This window comes from Rhinolophus ferrumequinum, chromosome 20 (genome assembly GCF_004115265.2).
Source record: "Rhinolophus ferrumequinum isolate MPI-CBG mRhiFer1 chromosome 20, mRhiFer1_v1.p, whole genome shotgun sequence".
Taxonomy (NCBI): Eukaryota; Metazoa; Chordata; class Mammalia; order Chiroptera; family Rhinolophidae; genus Rhinolophus; species Rhinolophus ferrumequinum.
In genome coordinates, this window is record NC_046303.1 from 10127093 (window position 1) to 10154099 (window position 27007).

Here is a 27007-nt window from a genome sequence, read left to right on the forward strand (position 1 = left end):
CAAAAGGCACAGGAAAAAATGCTCAATAACTTTCATCACTACAAATCACACCCACAATAAGATACTACTTCACATCCACTAAAATACTATAACCAAAAGGACAGACGAAAATTGGTGTTAGCAAGAATGTGAAGAAACTAGAACACTCTTCTATTGTTGATGGGATTGTAAAATGGTACAGCCACTCAAAAAAAAAAGTTTGACAGTATCTTTAAATATTACACATAAATTTACCATATGGTCTCACAATTCCATGGCAAGAGAAATGAAAACATATGGTCACCCAAAAAATTGTAGATAAATGTTCAAACTAATATTATTCATAATAACTGAAAGTAGAAACAACTCAAATGTCCACCAACTGATGAATGGATAAACAAAATGAAGTGTATCCATACAATGAAATACTATTCAGCAATAAAAATAAATGTAGTACTGACACATGCTACAACATAGGTAAGCCTTAGAAACAGTATGCTAAGCAAAAGAAGCTAGTCACAAAGAACCACAAATTGTATGATTCCATCTACATGAAAATGTCCAGAACAGGCAATTCTATAAAGACAGAAAATAGATTTATAGTTGCTGAGGAATGGGAGTGGGGGGGGGGGTATGAGGTGGGGAGCGGGAGAGGGTAAGGGAACAGGAAGTGACAGGTAATGGGCATGGGCTGTTTTCAGGGGGGTGAAAATGTTCTAAAATTAAATTGTGGTGATGGTTCCACAACTCTGTAAATATACTAAAAATCATTGAATTATAACTTTAAATGAGTAAATTGGGTGGTATGTGAATTATATCTCAATAAAGCTATTAAAAATGTTCTACCCTTATTGGCGTGGTCACTTCATAACTTATACAAATGTCTAATCACTATGTGTACATCTGAAACTAAAACAATATTATATGTCAACTGTAATTGAAAAATTTTTAATTTTAATTAAATTTTTTAATTTTTATATTTAAAAACTTTCTAGCAAAAGCAAAAAAAAAAGAAAAATCTGCCCCCAATGGCTGATAAATAATTGCATCACAAAATATTATATGTGTTCATTCTTCTTCTCATGTATAAATGTGCCGTCATGAAGTATTTATCTTCTCCAGTATCAGGATATTACCTTTTGCACAAATTAATTCGTCTCTAAAGATTTCCTTACTAGGTGGATATTTACTAGTCTAGATATAGATCACAGCACTACGTTGTCTTCCATGACTTAACACAAAACTATCTTACGTAACTAATTCTAGAGGATATCCAAGAATGGCCATATTCATTGCAGCATTTCTAAGCTGGCTGCATTTGCAAACTGGTGCTCTTACTTGACGATGCTGAGAAAACCTTCCCACTCCAATTAGAATCAACAGCTAAGAGCTCTGGGGTACCAGTCTGCCGGGGAAGGAGGCCAGGTTGGGCAGAGAAGGAGCATCAGTAGAAACCATCAGGCCCAATGATCTTGACTGGGCCAGTGATAAGGGACATCTTTTCAGGCTACCAAAGAAAAGGCTGAACAATCTGGCTTCCATTGGGCATGTTCTCTCTTTGGATTTTGTCTCCTAAAAGTCCCCACCTCTCTGAATAGTCTCCTGGGAATGAGTTCATCCACATAGCCGGTGTGGTAAGCGAGACTTACCACAGTACACTTGGGTATTGGTGATTTTTCATAGCTCTCTGGGTGATACCTATGGATAACCAGAGTTGAGGAGCACTCTTCTATCTAGCACCTTTGCTATGGAGCAGTTCAGTCTAGTTACTAGACTCTAGTATATGAGACAGATACATTTCATTATTAACTGACATAAGGCAAGGGGATACTTATTTTCAAGAAAAGTAGTTTTGAATTTTCTCTTAAGTAAAAGGCATATATCACCTACTCCTTAATGATATATATATATATATGTATACATACACAATACTACTATAGAGAAACAATACACAGCAATATACAACTGGCCCACAAACATATGCATATAATTAGATTCAGTAAATTTCTTGTATTAATATTAAATGATGTGAGCATTCTGTTCAATTTAAAGACAATTAAACATAAAAAATTAGACTGGTAAAGTAAAATTTTTAAAAGACAACTATTGATGCAAATAAATAAACACAGCAAATGAACAATTAATTCTCAATTTTTACTTTATAAGCCCTGGGAATATATGAGCGGAATCTGCATACCACAAATAAAGTTTCCTTCATGATGTCTGACTATTATGAACAACATAATACCTTGTTAGTAAAACCCTGATGGGTAATTATGGGAAGAAGAAACCACGTGTGCACCACAGACAACACCTTCCAAATGGCTAGTCCACTAAATAAACAGAACACAATTTAAATATTTTTCTATTAATAATAAAATAATGTTAGCCTGTACGTGTATTTTAAAATTAATACAATTAATGATAATAATCATTAGCAACTTTCTCTATTCATAGAACCACGCTAATAAATTATGTATGTGCATTATCTCATTTAATATTTACAACATGGTGAAACAGCTACTACTACTCTATACTATTTTATAGAACAGAAAACTGTGGCTCAGAGAAGCTAAATAATTTGCCCAGCGTCATTCTGTTTATAAGTGGAGGACCCACAATTTAACTTCTGACCGATTCTGTCTGTCAGAATCGAAAGCCCATGCCCTTAATCAACTGTGGTTAAGTCTCAGAACAGCTCTGCACATGAAAAAGTATCCCCATTTTACAGTTTAAAAACAGAGGTTCAGAGAAGCTAAATAAGTAGTCAAAACCATCAAGCCAGTATGTTCAAGAGAACTGAAAACTTCATTTTAAAAGTGAAAATGACAAATCCTTAAAGTAGTAATAAGCTGTTTGTGAGAGAGCAGACATTCTGACTCTGCCTAGCATAACAACGCGTCTTTAGACAAAGATCGCACAATTTTACATTGTCAGAAGAAGTGTTTGCATTTGGTTTTGATGCGCGATCATAGCTCCCCTATGCGGATTTATTGAACCCCAAGAATGGGCTAGGCACTTTCAAAAGTGAATCAAAGAGATGTGTGATGAAAATAACTACAGTAACAAAGAAGAGTTGTGTTTGAGCCAAAAAAAGAGTTAAAGACTTGGCTAGATCATAAACCTCATATTTTAAGAGAAAAATAATTATAGAATATTAAGGGGAAAATATAAAACATTAACACAAAAATTTTCCATGCTATTTTCCACTTCTAAAAAAATGAAATATGATCCTTAGGAAATATAATACCAAATTCTTATTCTAGGTAGATAAATATGCCTCCAAAGGCCAGGTATGAACAACCAATCTACCTGAGTTGTCTGCAATAGATGGTCATGCATCGTGCACACTTACTCAAGGTAGCCACATCTTCATTCACGTGGAACGGATGGAAAAATTTTCTCAATTAACAGGATTTATTATGATGGAAACTTGCATGGTTATATATCTTGGCTGCTTTTGTTATAAAAGGCTATATGGAGAGATTTATAGCAGAAATTTGTATAGAAACCGTCAGACAGAATCAGGAAGCATTGTGTCTGGTGTGTTAAGTCCAGCTGATTTTGTGCAACCTTTGTGTGCTGCATTCTTTCTCATGCTCTTACAATGGCAATAAGGAAGAGAGCTGTGACTTAGCCATTCTCAAACATAGTCACTTCCACTAATGAAGGAGAATTTTCCAGTAGTGTCATGCCATCATTTTGAGGCGGTTACTACACATGAAAACCTAAGAACCGCATGGGAGAGAAAGATGTGTTTACTTACAGCAATAAGTAGTAGTTGGGGGGGAATTAGCATGAGCGAATGTTATCTGGTTTAGGTACCAGACTTCTTTTTGCAATTTACAGTCTGCTCCTGAATTATTATGTGCATATGTCGGAACAATATCAGTAGATAGATATAAAAAAAAGGTTTCTCCACACAAATGTCTATAGATCATTCCTGGAACTCTGCAGGGTTTTTTTTTTTTTTCCTTAAGTGTTTGATTTCTTGCCACTAATGCTTTTCCAGACTCAGAAGTATTAATGAGATAGAGCTTTTGATTGGATGGGTTGGGGGATCGGGGGAGGAAGGCTGGGGAAAGACCACCCTTGTTTCCAGTGGCAAGAATCCAAAAAAATTAGCTTAGGAAACTGTTAAAAGATTGGGCTCCCTTCAACTTCTACCCAAGATCCCCACACTTGGGCCACCCGCTGGGTCCAGTGTAAGCGAACACAATTGGTAAAGCCTGGTACCCTGTCAAGCTCCTCCAAGGACAGCAACCCATAATCTAAGAAAATACAAAGCCGTGTCCAAGTTTTGACGAAGTGATTCGCCAAGATCCACAACCTTCCCTGGCTCCGAGGTCTGGGCAGTGATAAATATTCTCAGCTTAATAATGTGCTGACCGATTACCACACTTTAATCCAAATGCCTTAAGAGAGTTTCACATTTGAGTTCTTGTTCTAAAATTCTGCAATGATGGGGCCAACAGTCTTAACCAAAACCACATCCTTCATATTCTATTTTTTTAGGACTATCGATTTGTCACTACGCTACTTTGTGGCTTCTTCATTTAATATTTTCTTGCTATAAATACATCTATTTAAAGCTAATGTTATGGCAGGTAGGTGCCTGGGAATTCTCTTCAAACACACATATAATCATACATGGAAGAAAGATGTTATTAACATTTATATAATTCATATATATATATGTGTGTGTGTGTGTGTGTGTGTGTGTGTGTGTGTGATACTTCAATCAACTGGTTGGTCTATTATGACACTGGTTGGTCTAGGATGATGACACAATTCCTTTAGCATATTTAAAATGTTAACTTTATTTCTAGAAAAAAGACCCTGGATTATACAACACATTTAAATAATGGTAGGAGTAAGTCATAACAATTGTTTATATTATACACTTATTGCTATAAATGCAATTAACAGCTTTATATTTGTAGAAAACAATGAAGGGTATCTACTCACCACCCAAAACTGAAGAAATTATACAAATTTCAAGTGTGTGTTTGACATTTCCATAAGCTATGTATAGGGTGACAACAGTGACAAATGTGATGAAACGTGCAATGTTGTTTGCACATTACAGTACAGAACCATGGCACAATACCTTCACTGCGACTGAAGGGACGAGGTCAGTTCCCACTTCAACATCAGGAGCTTGCTGGAAACACACAGAAGAAAAGGAAGGAATGGTTTCAATATTACACATCAATGAGTGAACACAACGGGTGCAATATGTACTTCTCACCACCAAAACAGGGAATTCACTATACAAGATTTATTACTCTAACGACACAAGAAAAGAGGCAATGTAGCCTTTTGGATGCCTTCATCTGGAAAGTCATGAGCTAATATTCAAAAACCCATTTCCTGCCCCTACCAAAAATAAAAATAAAAGATCACATGTTTTATTATCAAAATACTCTATTGCCAAATTTACTTAAATGTTGAAACTAATTAATTCTATTAACTTGTTCTTATATAGAAGAAGGCCTCCTTGTATTTATCAGATAAACATTATGCCATTCTTTTAGGCCCTTGGATTTTTAACCTGCCAAAGGTATGTTTTATTCTGATTAATAATAAGAATATGTTATCTAAGACATGTAACTAATGATATAAAGATTGAGTGGCCTTATACCTAGGAAACAAAATAAAAGTAGACTGTGATTTTTTTTTTCATGAGCTCATATCATGAGCTAGTTTGCTCTTTAAGCATCACCCTGGGTTGCCTGGTTGTACCTCTTAAAGAATTCAGAATATAATAAAATACAATAAACATTTCCTTATAATTTATAACTTATTTTTTAGAGTGGTAGATTGAGGGGGGAAAAATGCTTACTCTATGATGGAGTAAGACCACGGGGTAATGTATTTTCTAGCAATACCCTTATGAATTCCTGGGGAACAATTAAGATCCTAAAATCTCTATCCAACCAATGAATACATCCATTGTACTTTAAATTAACCTATTTGAAAATTTTTTACTAAGAAAAATTAAGCCACTTCTACGCACTGGGGACCGCTTGATGTAATGGACATCAGCACAATTAAGAATTGGGAGATTCATATGCTATTTATGACTCCATAGGAAACCATATATGATCCAACTTCTCAATCAAGAAGATAGGATAGCAATGCCTGTGTCCTCTATAAAAGACCCCATTGCAATATAAATTATGTTTTTAGAGTGTGCTTTCATGTTAATGATTCAAAATAAAATATTAAGCCAGGCTTTTTGCTCTAGTAGTACCTAAAATCCAGGAAATGTTTTACATTTAGCTGTCCACAGATCTAGAAAAGAAACCAACACCTCCTGTTTTCTACTCTTTTCAATCCTTTGTCTAAACACCTAGATATTTCAAGGACAGTAGTCCTTTGGGAAATAAAGTTACAGCCAGAGAGAAATGGCTATACAAAGACACCGTGGCACCATGGCCACATAAATCACGGGGCTAATGTTTTCCAATGGAATGAACATGATACTCTCAAGAATCTCTTAAGAAGGAAAAAATAGTAAGTCAGGGAAAATGAAGCTGGAAAGAGACACCTAATTGAGAGGAAACAGCACTCCGGGTTGCCAACAGGGAAATATATATTACAATATACTGCTATTACATAAGGCCTTTTCCTACAAAGATCAAAAGTTGCTAAAGAACAGAAAGGGAATTCCTCACTCCAAATACCTTATATTTAAGAAAACCTAGAAAAAATTATATAAGTTGCCCAAAGGAAAAAAAGAATCATTCCCAAGGCAAGAAAATGTGAGTACATTTGTCAGCTAACTAAGCAGAAATGTTCCACTCAGACTACACCCTTCAGGTAGAGTGAGAAATGGTGTGTGCTGAATGCCCAATGTTTAAAACAGTGCTTCTACTATGTGACTCAGCTGGGTGAATGTTTCTTTCATATATAGTCCTATTTTTTTAAGTATACTATACTATGGCAATGTTAATGTGATTTTTTTTAATCACAACTTGGGTTGACTGCTTATACTAAGATTAATCTTTGAAAACTTCTCACAACTGCTGACTATATTATGCTCTGATACCCAGATATCGAAATCATTTCCTAGGCAAAATTATATGACCTGAACTCCAAATACAGTAAGACCAGTGAATTCGATCACTTGCCTAACTTGATCAATTTTTGGTACAGACACAGATAAACTTAATAGATGTTGCGCAAACAGCAGGCAGTGAGACCTACCCAATCATAATCTAGCAAGTGCTTACAGAAACTAAACAAGGAGATGTGGTAATACAACCAAGGACAGTCCCCCTTTTGTCCTTGTTTCTCAGCTTTATTCATTCATTCATAGAGCAAATATGTATCGACCACACATATGTGACAGGTACTAAGGCTATAGCAGTGAACAAGACAAGTAATGAAATGTAAGAGGTGGTGGTGGTGGTGAATTGTCATAACAATTCAACAAAGTAGATTCTACTATTATTCCCATCATACAGATGAGAAAATTGAGACTAAGAAAATTAAAGACCTTGCCCTGGGTCACACAGATGGAAATGGGGGAAAAATAATTCCCCGCCCTACTGTTTACTTTTAAACTACCGCCACCCATGAAAACCACCACAATGTATTAAAGACTGTGAACCATCAAACCCTGAGCTAGGATCTTCCATAAACATCATCTCATTGAACCATCACCAAAAATTTTGTGGGGTCAGTATTATTCATCTAGATAAGGATTATCTCAACACTCTGGTATTGAAAAAGTTAAAAAATTTTTAAGACGGTAGATTGAGAATAATGGTAAGAACCCTTTCTAATGTTCCCTACCTTCCCTGTTTTTAGAGAGAAATCTGCCTAATGAACTCCTTACTACACTAAAAAGCTAAAGATTTTTTTTTCTAGAAAGTAATACAGATTTAAAGAAGTTATCCTTCCAAAAGTTGCTATATAGAGGCCCAGAATTTAAACCACCACATTTTGACCCCAATTCCACCAGAGTTCACCATCATAAACCCTTTTAAAGTCTGCAAAATACACCTACAGACACGGAATCAAAGTTAGGGGAAACCGTGGCAGAAACTCTCAAGTCATCTTCTTTCTCAGTCATGGGCCAAACACCTGCAATTTTAAAAGAAAAAAAAAACAGCTATTTAATCATACAGTAAAATCTGCTCTCTATAGTTTTTTAAGGTTTATCTATACCATATATCAGAAAATAACCCCATAAACGTACTCACAAGTTGAAAAAAACTAATGCATTACAGAATTAGAGGCTTAATGCTGATTCTTCCCCTTCTGCAATATTTTAAAGAAAAACTCTCTCTTTCTCCAAAGATGTTAGCTAAGATGTGACTCACTGACTAACCAGTGTTGGGAATTTCAGTGTCCTCTCCTTAACTACTTACTAGTGGAAGCCCAAATTAGTACAACCTTTTCGAAGCTAAGTTGGTTTGAAATTAATTACTTTTGAAGGCAAGTAATTTTACTGCTTGGGAGTAGAATTGTTAGGTCACACGATATGTGCATTTCACATTTTGATAGTTACAGCCAACACACAGAGATGTCCAAGGAGGTTCCCTGCTGCTGGTAGTTATTAAAAATAAAAACAAAACAACCTAAATCTCTATATGTCTATTAACAGGAAAATGGTTAACTGAATTATGGTATATCCATGCTGTGCTATGATCTAAAGCCCAAAGCTCTAAATAAGTGTGCTGTCCATCTTTACTGATATGTAAAGAACTCCATGATATTCCTATTAATAAAAAAAAGCAAGATGTAGTACAGTGTGCCTAATATGCAAATATTTGTGTAAAAACAATCACAAAAACATAAAAATTTTCTTCAAAAATACACAAAAACTCTTGATAAACATTACCTTTAAATAACCTAGTGGAACTAGGATCTGGGGTTTACCCTTTTAATACTGTCTGAATTATTTTTACCATATTCATGTTATTTTCACAACTGAAAATTTCACAATCTGAAAATGTTTATAGTGCATGATGAGATATTATGAACAAGTGACAGAGATCCTAAATAAGCAAGAAACATAAATAATATTTATGCCATATATAGAGACATGACAGACTATTGGCCACCACCTACTGTGTTTCCCCGAAAATAAGACCTAGCCGGCAATCAGCTCTAATGCATCTTTTGGAGCAAAAATTAATATAAGACCTAGTCTTATTTTACTGTAAGACTGGGTCTTAATATAATATATAATATAATAAATATAATATAATACCGGGTCTTATACTAATTTTTGCTCCAAAAGATGCATTAGAGCTGATTGCCGGCTAGGTCTTATTTTCGGGGAAACACGGTAGTATCCACCTTCCCTCCTCGTTTTCGAGGCAGAGCCCTGATTCTGTTCAGGCATTCACCTTCATCTCAAAGCCACTGGGTCGGTCAAATCCAATCTTGGTGATTTCATTCCCCTGACCACTTGTTGTTTTAGGCCTGAGCATGAGGCTTAATCCTGGCAGATGTGAGGGAAGAAAAGTTGGGTGTGAGGGGTGCCGGCACATGTTTCTGGGAAAGTTATTCCTCCCTAATAACAGGGGAGACTCGGGAGAAATCTCTCTCTTCTTCCGTGGAAATTGTATTTGCACATAGTTTCCGGACCTGCTGAAACCACCCTGAGACCCTGAGAGAGAACAACCCACACACTGAGGGCTGCTGACTGAAAATATGGAAAGCACGAACGTGGATGAAGCCACCGGAAGCAGCTGTCTCACAGAGAGAAGAACTGCCTACAATTGCCCGCGAGTTCCCCCCAATACTGCAATACCGGGAGAAGGCATTTCCATGACTTAGTGAGAGTACAAAAGGCTTCTCATTGCCCACCCAATCACCATTCTGCAGTTCTTCTTACTAAGAACGCCCAGTTTTATTCTAAGCAACAAAGTGCTCAGCTGGAACACTGAATTTCCCGGCCTCTTCTGTAGCTTGGAGTGGTCAGGGAGATGTGGGTAGAAGCTGCTCAGGGCTGTGGCTTCCAGGAAAGATCTGTAAGGGGCTGACTCAGCTGCAGATGTGAGAGTAGGAGTTCCAGAAGCCATCCTGGACTGAGAGATGACCCTGGGAGAAAAGGAATCGGAGTCCCTGATGACAGCAAAACGGCCAAACCAACCCTGGTCTGCCCATCGCTGGACTTCTTTTCCATGGGAAAGAAACCTCTGCCTTGTTTAAGCCACCTTATTTGGGTATTCCGTTATCTGCAGCCAGACATAACCCTAAACAACACGTCTTCCAACAAGGTCACCAAGTACAAATATTTCTAGGACCCAAGGGTAGCAGTGACTTAGTCATCCTACATATTGGAAATAGAATGCACGCTTTCATTTAGTCCCCATGTCTTACTGCTCTCTTTCCCTTCCTGAAGGCACAACTGTGGGAATCTATCTCAATGTCGTACCCATTTCTTCATAGTCACCCCAAGTAGAGAACATGACCAACTGTCTAAATCACAAGGAAACTCCATCTTTGAAAGTCCTACCGACAGACGTTGTTGACTACTGGTAACAGAAAGGTTTGGCAGGATTCACACTAATGAGTTGAATACGAAAAGCTTCAAAATCCATGAGCCATACAGAAATTATTACTATAATTTCATGCTTACAACATACATTCCTCATATAACTTACACACATAAAATCAGGTTCAAAAACACTTTTATTACAGTAGATAATATACACCATGTGTCCAACAAAATGTATTCTTTAAGTTGGCTTTAAATTTTGCTGCGACTCTTGCTTTGAAGAAATATAAAAAGCTTGAAGTACTGAACATAACCCACAAGACTGTGAACTTTTTTTTTGCAAGTTAAAGTCTCTCTACTAAAATAAGTGGCATTTAAATGAATGATGAGGTCATCAAAAAGTTCAGAGTTTTGACTTCTCATAATCCTCTGTACTGAAATGATTTGGTGCTTTTATATAATTACAGGTATTTTAATAAAGAAATATACTACAGTTTTATAAGGGTACAGAATACTAATTTTTTTCCATATCTAAAAATAAAATATTTTAAAAGTCTCTCTTTTTAAAAAGTTTCTCTTTGTTTCTCTTTCAGGAATACAACCAAATGATGGTGGCATAGAAAGTGCAGGGAATTTCAAATATTAACTAAAATTTGAGGTTATGTAAATAATGAACTTTGCACCCAAGTCTGTGGGCACATCCCTAACTTAATTAGCAGTTATTTAAAATTACACAGAAGGATCAAGGTAATGACAAGTAAAACAACCTAACCTTTCTCACCCAAGGGCATCACTATGGCCACCAAAAAATAACTTTTAGCTATAAGGAATGTTTCTGAAAAATGTTTTACATAATTAAGTGTTAATCAAAATATCATTAGCACATTGTTTATGGAAAGAGCAAAATCTCATGACACAAGATTTGGAGTGAAAAACCACATTAAATTTATGTAACGAACTCTGGAAATTTCATGTTTCATATATATGCCACTCTGCTCCAATTACATTTTTAAATGACAAAATGAGACTTACAATTCCATTAATCCCAAAACACTAGTATCAAAAATGGAAAAAAACTGCATGTCACAATGTGACACATCCAATTTTAATCATTTTCTATTTGACAAGCGGATGGTGACAACAAATAGGGCTTTTAATTAGCTGGAGGTACTTAAAAGACCTAAATTTCACTGGTGTACTTTCAAAACGTTCTAAGAGAACGTGTGAAGCCAAAGCATAATAATTTTATTTTCATATTCATATTTTTTAAATATATTATCTAAATTCCTCTGAATCCATCTTGATAATATACACTCAAAAATACATAAATCTCGTAAAGTAACCGGACCAGGATTAAGATAGGCTCTGTTGTTTGAGTTCTTTTTGATGCTCTGCTTCGTTTATTATTCTTACGTGTTTTAACATTCCTTTTATGTGAAAATAGTCCATATTTTTTCTCATTAAAAAAATACTTTTACCTGACCCTGAAAAGGGAACTTAAAGTAATGCTTTTCACATGTCCAACTCAAACTGCAAAGTTGGTGTTTTGTTTCTCCTTTTAATTTACAATAAAATTATACCCCTGTGAATCCCAAAGTAAGATAATATTGAGTTATGCAAAACTCAGGAACTGAAAATATCATCAGCCTCTGAGTCATTAGAAGCCAGCATACTGCAGGTTACACTCCATTTGGATGGCTAATTGACTACAAACAAATTATATTGCTAAGCTGCAAATGACTACAAAGTGGTAACTCATGTACTGCTTTGGTTTCTTTTCAAAGAAGCAACTAAAATGTTTTTGAGGCTATCAGAAGTTAATAAATGACCGCTCTAAACTTTAATACTCTTCTCAAGGCCTGAAACCACTACCCAAAGAAATACTTGTTCCTTTTTTAGAGTTTAAAGAGAAAAAAACTAGATAGCACTGTCCCAGAAAAAAGAGACACTAACGAAAGGATTATCTTCAACAGGATGTATTTTTCAGAGGCGACAAAACACAAATTAAGCACAAAGAGCTTGTGTGCTAAAAAGCAGCGCAATTTTTACAAACATGATTTTAGTTACGCCTGGGGAGGAAATTAACGAATGTGTACAAAACATTATCCATATACAAAATAATATGAATTCTACAATGAATACTAAAATCAAATCGTAAAAAGCTTCGAGTGAGATACCTTGCGATTTGTTAACATCTTTGATGATTTTCTGAAGTTCTTTCAATTCTATATCAAGTTCATCATAGTTTAGTTCTCTAGATTCAACTTTTGGAGCTTGGAACAAAGACGGGTCTGTCCCCAGGTATGAACACTGCAGGTGACCATCATCACTCAGAGTGACGATCACTCCCTTTAAATCACTATAATAAAGAAGAGAAAATGAGACCAAATTAACATTTTGGGTGGATTTAGACTTGACCGACTACATTTTAATTCAGCTCAGCTTCAACATGCAATTAAGAAAACGACTATATAATATATCTATTTCTAAAGTTTTACATCAAGAATTCAATTCAAATGTTTCAAATGTGATTTATGTTTACAGAAGTATTCCCAATGTTACAATTCATTACAGGAGGGAAAAAAAAATACTTTAACAATTATTATAACAGCTGCCATTTTTAGGGATAACTACATGGCATATCCTGCTTTGAGAGCTTTTCAAAGTACTATCTTCTAATCCTTGGCAGACTTATAAGAAGCACATGAACAACACTTGTGGAGCCATGAGAACTGGGCTGCTAGCTGACGGAAGACCAGGTTGAGGCACAGGAGCAAAGACTAGACAATCCAGGAGAAGGGCAAAAAGGTCAGTGGATTAACCCTGGGGGGCCTGGGAAAGAACTGTGCCCCCTGCTCCTTTCCTTCTCTCTACCCTTGGGACTTACTGCTACATATTTGCCCGCTTTCCCAGGTCCACCAACCATGGTTTCCTTCACACATACTCCGACTGAAATAGCTCTGGTCTGTTCGCTCTTTCCCTTCAGTCTTAGGTAGAAGGATCCCATTCTCTCATTTAGCAGCTCTTTCTCCATCACTCTTCTCATCCTGATTATGCCTTTTCCTGCCCATCCTTTCACTCTTCCTTCTCTCTTAGACTCCCTTATTTCTCTTTTACTCTAGAAACCAGCCATAATATATAAATTATAATTTTAGCACACCGTTTTTAAAAATACAAGTTGTAAGTTTTTCTTAACTTGCTAAAAAAAGCAGTTGAAATGAACACTATTTGCTTCTTCCCTAGTTTGCCCAGCAGGGAAAAAAAGTTCAACATTGTCACAAGGCATTTAGAGCTGATACATAATGAATTGGTTTCATTTGTGTGTTTTATGTTGTCTAGTAGCCTTTGATTTAAAAAAAAAAGAAAAGAAAAGAAAAGAAAAAATGTTACCAACCCTGTTCTAAAGGTTAAATATTAACCAAAAATAATAGAAAATCTGAGATAAAAAACCTTGAAAAAGAAATGTTGCTATTCATCTGAAGTAAAGGATAAGGTGTATGAGGGTGTAGGCCTGATTCAGAATGAATAAAAATTTGTAAAACTCCCCAACTTTGGGTCATGGCAAATGGTCAGCTCATTAATCTAAAAGCTCAACTTGATTGAGAATAGACACTGCCATTCCTCATCCTTCCCACCAGCACCCACTTGCCACCTGCGTTCAGCACAACATTCCTGTACACACTTTCTCCAGGGCGTAGGCACCGTCAGTGCCACATAGCCCTATGTGGTGACTTCAGAGAAACAAAAAATAGATTGGTATCACAGATTCAACAGCGAAAGAACTGAACTATGGGTTAGATTAATTAGGGACTTCAGTTCTAGCTCTGACTCTGCCACTATCTAGCTGATTCAACTTAGAGAAGTCTTCCTAAATGTTTTTTTATCTCTACAAAGAGAAGGTGAGACCAGACGATCCTCAAAGGTCTTTAAGTTTGATGAATTGGTTCTGTCAGTCTAGCTCAGAAAATAAATACTCCCCAAATGACATTATTTCCCTAAAATAAAGTGTCAAAGCAACACGGTAGTACCTCTGGGCTTGACCCTTTCTCTGCAGGCAACTGAAGCCACCTAGTGGTGATGGAAATCCTAACTTCCAGTTCTGACAAGCCCATTTCAAGAGGGAAATCCCTGTGTCCCCTCTGAGTTGTCACTGTAGTCTGTTTCCCATTCCACCCAGACCAACTTTCTTCTGGGAAGCCAAAGAAACCTCAGGAAACTCGAGGACACTAAAGGCAGACCTTCGGCTGGCTTCTCAGAGAACGTGGGGATCATCAGTTCTTTGAATCCAGAAGGGGATTTCCACTACATCTTCACCCTGTGAGTGGTCCATGATAGAGGGAGCCTAGCATGACCCAATACAAGTATCCCTCACTATCCAAATTTATTTGGTCTTTGAGTTGGATAGCTTATTATTTAAACAGTTTTGTTCTAACCTATGAGAAAGCAAATAGCAACAATTTAGACACAAGGGATTCATTTGAACCTATTCAGTTTCTGAGTTCAGATAGGAAAAGTTTGAATAGTAGTGCGTACGAGTGTTTCTTCATACTCTCAAAAAAAAAAAGAAAGAAATTCTTTACTGGTACTTGAGGTGTCCAAATGGAAAGACAGCAGCCAGGGTCCTCTCTCATTGAAAGAACTTATCAAATGTCACCAGAATGTCATGACAATCAGTTACAAAACTTAAGCAACATGCTTTTTTCTTATCAATGGCATCAGAACCATTACATATAATTTAAATCAAACAACAGAAATTTAGACAATAGGTGAATTCATTTAACATTGCATGTTTTATTCCATGGTAACACTAAGACAAACTCTAAAAACTCTAAAATAAATCAGTGGAATTTCTAAAACACCTGTGACAGGACACGCACTTTGACTCAGGCCTACTTAATAAATAAGTAATGTTATCTCTTGGTGTCTTGTGCAAAAGACAAATTTTAAAATATATAAATATTGTTCCTAAAGTAAGTTCAGCCCAATTTAATATAAAGAGGAAAGGAAAAAACATAATCAACATTATTTTAAAGTCTTTCTACTTAAAGAACATTTTATTTAACAATATTGTCCATATGAGTTAATGTGGTAGGTTCTGTGAATGATAGAATTTTGTGTTGGAAGAAGCCATCAAGTAAATCAAGTATTATGTACCCTGCTACTTACATCTTTAGAGTTAACATTACCAAAATTAATGTCTCTGGATCATTACTGGTCCTTGAAGCATACCAGTTAACCCACAGCACCAGTATTTTATGAATAATCAAGGTCAAAGAGGTTATATGCATAGGACACATAATTCTGTGATTTTTTTTTTTTTTTGAAATGGGGCATGAAATTAAATGATAGAGTTTGATCAGGAATCTGAAAGTAATTGTTTCATCATTCAGTAAACAGATCACTGCCTCAACAATATATTCAAACAAAATTCCAGATGGATTTTAAAAGTTAAATGTAAAAATATGAAACTGCAAAAATATTTATCTGCCCTTGGGATGGAAAGAAATTTTGCTACAAGAAAGCAATAGGGAAACTAAAAAGGAAAAGATCTCTAAATTAAACCGCAAATAAAATTTTAAACTTGTTATATGCTTTAAAAAACAACATGGTAGAAAGAAAAAAAGACAAACATACTGAAAAAACAACGACAACCAACATAAAAATACGTAATTCAAGTTGAACCATATGAATTTGTAAATATTCAACTGTTTTTGACCTATAAAAGCAATTTTATATGTTTCAGCTAATATGTAAAGAACTCTTACAAATCAATGAAAATAAGATTATATCCAAAAGGAAATGTACAATTCACATACAAAAATAAGTCAATACATAGATGAAAAACATTTCAAAATCAAAGAAATGTATATTTTTTAAAAGCTATATTTGATTATTTAATATCTCAACCAGCAAAAATTGTATTTAAAAATCAGTCCTGCTGTTAGAGAAGGTACATGAAGATAGAAACTCTCATACACTTTCAATGGTAATGTAAATTTGTGAAAAATCCTTTTAGAGAACATTTGAGAAATATATATCAAAAGTTTTTAAAGGGGAGGCCAGATGGCTCAGTTGGTTAGAGCACGAGCTCTTAACGACAGGTTGCCAGTTCAATTCCCGCATGGGATGGTGGGCTCCCGTGCCCTCTGCGACTAAGATTGAAAAACAGCGACTGGACTTGGAGCTGAGCTGCGCCCTCCACAACTAGATTGAAAGAACAATGACTTGGAGCTGATGGGCCCTGGAGAAACACACTGTTCCCCAAAATTCCCCAATAAAAAATAAAATAAAAAAGTTTTTAAAATGTTCATTGCCTTATACATAGAATCCAATTGCACAGTTATTAAGAACACATCATAACAAAAAAGGAAAACATTGTTTAAATCATGGTATAGCTAAAATAGAATATTTAGAAGCCATTAAAAATCATGTCTTACAAAATACCTGCTGTCAGAAAAAATAGCAAATAAATATTAAGTAGTAAAGCAAAATGTAATACTGCATATGCGTTTTATCCTAATTTTATAAAATATAGGTATATAAAACACAGACCAGGAAAAAAATTACCTAACTGCTAAGAGGATGGTGGCTATCTCTGGTTACTGAGATTACGGGCTATTTTTATCATGTCTTATAATTACAAAATAAGATTTAAAACCATTTTCTTTTTTAAGAAAAATATATATATATGTTCCATTTTCCATCCCCAGACACTGAATATGAATCATCAACTTAGAGGTTAAATATCTGTGGCATCAGAAATAAAGGAAAAATTGAGGCTAGATTGGGGGTGGGGCGTGGATAGGGGGAAGGTGAGGGGATTAGAAAGCACAGTCGGTGACCACAAGATGGCCACGGGGATATGAAAGTCAGTTTGGGGAATGTAATCAATAATGTTGTAAAGGTTTTGTAGGGTATCCAATGGACACTTGTCTCGTTAGAGAGACCACTTCAGGGATGAGGTAGATGACTGATCACTGCACTGTACACTTGAAGCTGAAGGTGAACAACAATGAATGTCAACTACAAGTTTATATATATATATCTAAATATATATATATATATAATTACATTTATAGTTACAAGAAGCGGAGTACAGCATTAGGAATAAAGACAGTGGAAATGTAACAGCTGTATGCGATGTCAGAGGTAGTAGATTGGTGTAGGGGGGTTATCATTTTGTGAGGGATATAAATGATAAATGTCTAACTATTACATTGTTTTGTACACCTGAAACTAATAACAAATAAAATATCTAGTTCTCTATTTATGACAAGGCCAATATTTAAAACGTACAACCTGAAAAGTATTTGAAATACAGCTCACAAGAGATAAAAAATGAACAATTTCTTTTATTTGCTAATACAATAAAACAAATGAACAATAGTTCTAAAAACAAATGAAAACAAATGCACTCAATCTAATTATCTCTTGTTCAGCTGCATTTTGTGCAAAATAGAAATATTTTAAGTTATCAAATTGTTTAAGTCTGGTTTTTATTATTATATATACCGGGGGTGCCAAAAAAATGTATACAAGTGGACACTTTGGTCAATGTTGCTCAAGCAGTAATTCGCTGTAATCAGAAGTGTCTGGACGCTGATGGGAACCACTTTGTGCAGCTCTTCTAATTGCAGAAGCCAAGTGTGACTTGTAGTCATCTTTTATAATCAGTATATACTGAATATTACAATTTTAATACAGTTTCCCTTTTTTAAATGTGCATACATTTTTTTGGCACCCTCTGTAGTTATCAAAGAAATCTTAAAAACTTAAACCCTATTTATTACACTCAGTTTTCACTCTGCCTCAGTAAGGTGCACACGATTTAAAGGCCCTTCCCTTTAAGCCCACCAGGCAAACCTGGTACAGGCCACCCTCCCTTAAGCCCCCATAGGCTGGACTTGGTCACTAGAACATCCTGTGATTCACTTCACCATCATTCAACAACAAAATAGAAGCTGCAACAGAATTTATATAACAGAAGCTACAAAGGCAAATAAAACATGGTCTTGCCCCATAAGAAACTGGTCTAGTTGTAAAGGAAAACTCATTTTAAAAAATAAAACAGCAATTGCAATATAACATGGCAAATGCTATATATAGCACAGTAGGAAGAGAGTGTAGTAAATGTGCATGAGAGAGCCGAACAAGGCTTCACACGGCAGAGGACGCAGAAACTGGATCCTGACCTAGAAGCACATCCTCAGAGATGAAAAAAAAAAAAAAGAAACAAAGAAAAGGGCAGACTGACAGCAGAGGACACTAGCCCTCATGAACTATTCCAGTCTCGTGACTTTAAATACCTTCTGGGGCCAGTTCCCATGTTTATATCTCCAGACAGACCTCTCTCCCAGTGTCCAGCCGTGGACTTGACATCTCCTCTCGGAAGGCTAGCAGACACCTACAGCTCAACACGGCTATCACTGGCTTCCTGATGGTGGCTCCTCCTGTCCAACTCAAACCTGTCCCTCCTGCAGCCTTCTCATAATTCCAAACCAAGAAGATATACTGAATATATCAACATTGATATATACTAAATATATTGAATATATATTGAAGATATATTGAAGATATATATTGAATATATCAACATTCAGTGAAATAAGGAAGCCCAGAGCTACTGAAACAAAGAAAGACTAGTTCACGATGGGGCCAAGAAATTACACAGGGTTAAATTTACAGGCTCTGGTTGACTATTAAAAATTGTGAATGTTACCCTCAAGCAATAGGAAATCACAAAATGTTTTAAGCATAGGAACGAGGAATAACATGATCAGATTCATCTTCAACAAAGATCCCTTTGGATCGCAATGTGGAAAGACCACTCTGGGAGGCTTAACACAGTGAGTCCAGGTGAGGAAAGGTGGTGGCCCAGGCAAGAGTGACAGGAATGCAGAGAAAGGGATAGATCAAAACATATTTAGGAGATATAATCACATAATCTCATTTAATCCCCCAATAACTGTATAAGGCAAAGGAATTGCCTTCACTGTCTGAAAAAAAAAAAAAAAGAATGAAACTCAGGGAAGAGAAAATAATAGATTATGGTTACCAGGAGCTACCGTGTTTTCCCAAAAATAAGACCTGGCCAGACAATCAGCTCTAATGCATCTTTTGGAGCAAAAATTAATATAAGACCCGTCTTATTTTCCTATAAGACCCGGTCTTTAGTATGATATGATATGATATGATATGATATGATATGATATATGATATAATAAAATAAATATAATATAATTAATGTAATATGATATAATTAATATAATACTGGGTCTTATACTAATTTTTAATCCAAAAGACGCTTTAGAGCTGATGGTCCGGCTAGTTCTTATTTTCGGGGAAACGGTAATAAGCAAAGCTGCAGAAAGCTGCAAGCTTTCTGGCTTCAGACCTGAGACCTTCCACTACCACACAGCTGCCCTCAGAAGGCAGCAAATGATTCTTCATACAAAATGATATTTTTTAGAGTAGGCTATGTATTCATCAAATATAAAATGCTGAGGTACAGACTGATTTAACTAAATTGTATTTTAAATAAACCACAGAAGGGTTTTTTTTTCATTATTTTTTCTAAGTACAATTCCTAAGTATTCAAGGATCAAATATGGAAAATAAAAAAGGAAAAGAAGAGCCCAATTCTACTTTAAATATCATGTGAATGATATTTGCCTTTAATCTACAAAGTTAAGTACGAAATGATTATGGCTATTTCCTAATGTTGAGATGAAATTAGCTGGTGTGTTTGGAATTCAGTAGTTGGAAGTTGCTACTATTGTCAGCAGGTTCCGACTTTGTACATTTAGAAAAAAAATAAAATCTCTTTTGATGAGAGTTACCAATTGTTAAAATTATCTGAGTTTTAAAGTAGATTAATGAATATCTACAGAATATAACAGGGATATGGTTTTTAGTTAGTTCTTGTGAAGACAAGTATGTCTTAAACAAAAGAGAAACAATTTTCATGTTGCAAAACCTCAAATTATAATTGATCTTATGGTTAGACAAGCTTTGGATTCCTTGGTGCCTTTACTGAACTAACACTGAAACAGAAAACAGAGCGTGGGGGCGGGGGGTTGCACAATTTTGTTCTACTCTCTTTTTTATGTACTATTTACTTCTCATTTCTCTACTTTATTTCATTCACTCATCATTTGTTCACTCATTCATTCATTCATCAAATATTTTCAAACACCCGTTATCTGAAGGATACCATTTGAAGTGCTATAGAGCATACACAGTCAAATTAAAATTGGAAATTATCTCAAAGAGGTTGCAACCTCATAAAAGAATGTGACACACACCTTGATAAGTATAACGTGGGGTAGAAGACATAACTACCATCAGACAAGTATCGAGTACTTTAGTATTCAGAAGTGGGAATGCCAGGGGGATTGGAGACATTTTAATGGTGGCAATAAAAGCTTGAGCCAGACACTAAAATACAGTCTGTTCTTCAGCGATTGTTTCTGAAACCTGAATTAATGCATATGTGATTCGTACGCAAGAAAAGGATGTTAATAGGGATTTGAAGTTGGTTCATACTCAATTTTTCCCAATACTGAAGGTTTTGAACCTCCAAGTAGCAGCAGGAAAATACAGTCCATGACTATACACAGTACACCGTTAGTCCACTGTTCTTCATGGCTGTTTCCATAGTGTTTTGGGTTTAACATGCTTCTTACATGGTTCTCACCATCAGCATGTGTTTCGCTCTTGTCTCAACCCTTCCTTCAAGTGACCTTCACCTTTCTATTTAAAAGTAAAATCCTATTTTATTATGATCATTCCTGGGGTTTGGTTTTTTCTTTTTTGTCTGTTTGGTGGGTTTTGTTCTGTTTTGCTTATCTTTCTCGTGCTCCGATTAAAAAATAAATCTTAAGTGATCTGACCCATGACAATTTGTTTTCTAAAGCCTTCTTACTATTAATTCACAATTTATTACATTATAACATACATATTTGTTAATATCAGAGCCTTTGGGATTGGGAGAGTAGGTGTAAAGAACATCCAGTATGGAGGACATGAGAGAATAAAAGCATGACGGGAGAAAAGTTTAGACGACGTATGAGAAAAACAAACAGCCTGGATACAGCAGGCGGTGGATTGAAAAAAGGACAGAGACTGTTAGGAATAAAGCCATAATTGTGAAACTAGTGAAGACTTTTGAGCTGGTGAGTGACATGAGCAGAGACATGCTTTAAAAACATGTACCCAACAGTCTCTTTCCTCTTTTTTTTATCCATCACACACTGTATCCAGGCTGCTTTTTTTCCTCATATGTGGTCTAAACTTTTCTCCCATCATGCTTTTATTTTATGATGAGAAGGCCAGATAAAGACAGAGGCAGAAAGAGTTTGCAGTGATGAGTCTACCAGCCAAGGAACACCAAAGATTGCTAGAAGCTACCAAAAGCTAGGAGAGAGGCACGGAATAGATTCTCCCTCAGAGCCTTGAGAGGGAACCAGACATGTGCACACCTTGATTTTGGACTGCCGTCCTATAGAACAGTGACAGAATACATTTTGTTGTTTTAATATATTAAGTTTGCTGTAATGTGTTACAGCAGACCCAGGAAACCAACACACAGGCACAGAGAAGAAGAATCATCTAGCTAAGCCCAGTCCAGAACTGACAACCCACAGAATCATGACCTAAAGAAATATTTGTTGTTTTAAGCTACTAAGTTTTGAGATGGGTTGTTACACAGCAAAGCTAACTGACACAATCAACCTTGCGAATACCCACTCTTCTTTTAAAACTTGTCTCTTCCACAGCCAATTTTATTACCTTCAAATAAAATAGACCACCTCACTGTACCCACTAAATTATTACTTCTGTAGTAGCACCTATAAAATATTACAGCATTTTTTAAAATTTTTGCATTTTTGTCACCTTTGATCAGGTTGTAAACTCCCTCAGGGGAGGGATTACATAACATTGAATTTGTATCCCTAATTTCCAGACATAATGAGTTCATCTATATAAAATTTTACAAAAGAATTCATTCTAAATTCACCTTTATCTATAATACCTATCTATAAGCAAATACAAAAACACCACAACATTCCATATACCAATCAATAATTACAGACTAACAAGCCAATGAGGGAGACCTCTGTAATTGCCCGTAATACTTCAAATGGAACCCTTGAGATCAATATAAAATATACCCAACTTTACTTACAGTTATCTAATATCCCTTCTTTATTCCTTCTAATCAAATAATAAGGCAATGACAAAAGAAGTGGGAAGATAGAGCATGCAGGTGGTAGCTCTAACCTGGCACGGCACCTTGAATGTATGTCAAGAAAGCAAGTATGCAAATATATTCTCTCCCAAGGAAAAGAAGAAAGTTTTCTGAAGTAGAAGTTCAAGGCAATGAATCTTTCCATAAATAAAACTAGATGTTGGAGTCCTTCCCTGATGCGTGAAAGAAGACATGATTCTGTGCCATAATTTTCCAATGGATTAAGCCCTTGTAGGAATTAAGTTAGGCATTAAGCAAACCACCTGTGTATTTTTAGCACATATGTGTTGAGGGGTTACTTTTGCAATTTTTTAAAAATAATTATGCCCTGTTGGTCCTTTTCTGCATGACCATATCTCAGGCAAAGCTTCGTATCAATACATTTTGACATACATAGCTTGTAATAAATACAAAAATCTGGACGCCAGAAAGAATCAAGCATAGAATCTGAGTTTCCTGTTTCACAGTGAGTACATTTTTTGCCCACTATTCTATATTGACTTCCCAAGTACTGAAATTTAAAACAATTTTTTAAGTTACAATGTGAGGTTTGTGTAAATGGTTTTCACTTATTATTGCTATCCATAATTAGCCTCGATAATCAAGAGCCGGATTATTTAATGCGAGAGACATGGTAATTAGAATGCCCAAGAAAGGGACAAGTAAAATGGGAGCCAAGGCCAGCTTCCAAAGGTATGAAAGTAGCAGGAACTCTGCAAAAAGAAGTTGTCACAGCAAATTGCAGAAATTACAGAGGCTATAGTGGGAGACTGAACAAAATACCTTTTGTAGTAAAGAAATGTCTAAGCATCAAGAACTCAGAGGTTAGCCTGCTCTTTCAAAACTAACTCTTATTAGACTTACTAGAAAGCCAACACACGACTACTAAATCTGACAATTATGTTCACAGACTAAACAAGTAAATTGCTAACCAGAAAAAAAAAATGATGTAACTTCTAGAAGTGCCTTTTTTGTACTAGGGAAGCAAAATATGTTTGCAAGGCTCTGATTCGATTCTAACTTTTCATCATTAAAAAAAAAAACATATTTATTTAGTACCTACTATATTCAGGCACCATTCTATATGTTAACAATAAATGACAGGTTACACAGGTCATTTTCCTCAAAGAATTTAAAGCACAGTAGACAATACAGATATGTAAGTCAAACAAGAATGTATGAGGCAGACTCTGATAGATGATGACAGCAAAGACAGCCAAAAGAAACAAAGTGAAAGAACATCCAAATCAAATAGTGAGAGGAGAGAATACTTCCTGCAGAAGATAACAAAAGCAGGAACTGGATAAGAGAAGAAGCAAGACATTCCAGCAAAGTATTCTCCATGAACGGGGGGGACACACAGACTCACACACACACACCCACCCCCTCTCAGAATACAGCACATTCAGGAAAAACATTTTATGAAGTCCAGAACCACTCATTCCACAAATCTCTACTGAGTATCAGAAATGTGCCAGGCTTAATTCTCAGACTGAGAATATCAGTAAAGAAACTAAACAAAAATCTCAGTCCTCTAAGGAGCTCACATTGTAGTAAGGAGAAAAACACAATGAACAAAAGAAATAGATATATTATACATTCAAAAGTGACAGGTGCTACGGAGAAATAAAGTAAGTGGGTAAAGTAAGACTCCAATTGGACCTAGAAGGAAAGGCATGATTTGCATAGGTGTTAAGGCAAGGAAGTCGTTCCAGAAAATTGGAACAGCATGAGCGCAAGTATTAAGAGACACACGCTCCTATCAGCCAGGGCGTCTCTTTCTCCCCAAGATGATTCAGGTGGAAAAGCGGTTAGTGATAAAAGTTAAAGGTATACAAAGGCTTTGAGTGCCTCGCAAAGAATTGTAAACCTTACACCACAAGCAATGGGGAGCCATTGAAAGATCCCAATGGAGGAGAAATGATCAATTTTCTCAGTTGTCCATCATGTCTACGTGGTACCTGACAGCACTGGTCATGCCCCTCCCACGCACTCACTCAATAGGCACTCAGTGTGCAGCTACATGATACTGCATTAAAATAGCATTTCTAACGTGACACTGCATTACATGTCGTAAGAAGTCCGAGGTGTGCCTCACTGCAACTCACTCAGGAAGGTAGGGGCCCAGATCCTGTTCTCGCTAACGCAACACACTGTGCTAAGTAAGATAATGCATGAACAAAGCTCGGTGGTGACATAGAAAAGGACACTATAAAATGTTAATCTTGTGAATCCAAGAAATCCTTCATGGAGGATTGGAGAAACAAGTAGAATTTAAACAAAAAGAGATGGAAAGAAAACAAGGGATTTCAGGTGCAGAACCAGCTCGAGCAGAGTTTAGAGGTACAGAAGGACGTACCATTGGCAAGTGCAGGATGGATAAAACATGGCAAGAATCCTTTGTTTAAATAAGAAGTCAATTCAGAAAAAAATGCAAATGTTTCTGGACCACATTGCTTTTCTTTCAAAATTAAAACAGCTTTTAAAATGACCCATGGGGGAAAGTACACTTCTATTTAGATTAACACATTGTATTGAATGTTACTCCTACCTGGAAGTTTAGGCTAACCTTGACAAATCAATCTCTACATTTGCTTTCACAATTCCTTTTGGGCAGCTCATCCCTTAATCTGGGCCTTACTTTCTTCTGTAGGGAGAGTCAACGGTTCTGTGATGAGCTGTATCTTCTGACCCCAATCTTCCTTACTGAACTCCATGTCTCTCAGCAGAAGCTGCATGTGGTCAATGTGGTCTTTGCCAAGCATAGTTATCTAGCTTCTGAGCTGCTGAGAACAACCAACCAACAACACCCTTTCCACCTACCTTTACTAGACAGAAGATGAAATTTACTCACTTATATATCTTTAATTCCCACCTCTCTAAACACATATACTCCAATGACCATGTGTCACTTTAGGACCACCTGGCTTTTGATTTTTTTCTTCATTCAATGACTGAGGACATTTTGCAGACCTGCTAACAATATCTATCAATTGGTTTGTTTTAGAACTTCAGTTTAGTGGAGTAGAAAGTGATGAGATTGCACTAAAATACAATATAAGTTGAATAGCTTCAAATGGTTTCATTACAGCACAAATCTATCTCCTTTTCGTAGGCTCTACGGAAGTTACTTATTTGCAGTCACATTTAACAGTAAACACATCATCTAAATCTAACGGAACTTAGCCCAAGTTAGTAATATCTAGTTATAAAAGCAAAATATTCTTCAGTGTCTATCAGCACCTACAACTAAGGAACCACTAGTAAGAAATATACCCCAAAAATGCAGCAGGCAAAGTAAAGGTTGTGCTCCTAACCTGGATGGTCAATTTTCAAAACACATTTCAGTACTAATAAGGATATTTTTTGGTTTTAATTCTAGATGGTCTCTGATGAACCATCAATAGTAATAGACCACAGAAGGCACGTGCCCTTTTAAGTGGGAAATGAGAATGGCCTTCCTTATGGTTACTTATTACTTCTGCTACTAGTATTACTACAGACTATAAAATCGCTTAGGGCTCAAATGACTTCAGAATTTTGCCATCACTTAAAATCCAATAAATACGGACCACAAGAAGAAGGGGGGAAATCCTAATTTTACTACTGCACATACACAGCTAAGTGATATTTTAAAAGCAAATGTTACAAGCTGAAAATTATACTATATTGTGGTTACCAATAAATTGCTTGTCAATCAAATTGCTTTGTGTTCTTGCTCTTTTTAATTCTGTGAATTAAGGACATAAGTGGTGAATTTAGTAGCTTCTGGGGAAGACTTCTCACAGACACGGTACTCATACAAGGTCCCTGTAATATCATTTAATTCAATAGATTGGCCATAGAATTTGCTATTTCAATTAACTTCCAAAATATTTTATTTTGTGCTATTTTGATTATATATCATTCTAGAGTCATAGAAATACTCAATTTGAAGGGGCATTTCAATGCTTAAAATATGAAACAAATTACTCTGGTATCTTTAAAAAAAAAACCTGTGAAAGCAACTCCTACACACATGTGGTATTAATTTGTAAAAGCTATCTTTTATTGGATTCTAGGTAATAACAATGGCATATGCTTTTTTTGTACATCTGCTCTTACAAAACAAATTTTTCACAACATAACCTTTCAAGAAACCAGAATGCTTCAGATACTTTCCATCGTACAATATCAATCCAGTAACTCAAATATCTGGCTTACATGGTTTAGTACACAAACTTTTCAGATTACTATCAAAAGAAAAGCATTTCATCATTTTTACTCCCACCCAGTTTAGTGATTGTAAAAAGACTCTTACATTTTAAGTCATAAAA

The 27007-nt window shown here is 35.9% G+C and overlaps 1 protein-coding gene across 3 annotated transcripts in view; it reads right to left on the reverse strand.

Annotated features, from left to right (window-relative positions):
- Positions 1 to 27007, reverse strand: part of BBS9 (Bardet-Biedl syndrome 9) — a 364058-nt gene that overhangs the window by 209145 nt on the left and 127906 nt on the right. For all 3 annotated transcript variants that reach the window (XM_033088825.1, XM_033088826.1, XM_033088827.1), the window contains exons 11-13: positions 12619 to 12800; positions 7997 to 8073; positions 5090 to 5143 (exon numbers count right to left, since the gene is read on the reverse strand). In XM_033088825.1, coding sequence (XP_032944716.1) covers positions 5090 to 5143; positions 7997 to 8073; positions 12619 to 12800 — 313 coding nt within the window. The remainder of the gene's footprint in view (positions 1 to 5089; positions 5144 to 7996; positions 8074 to 12618; positions 12801 to 27007) is intronic.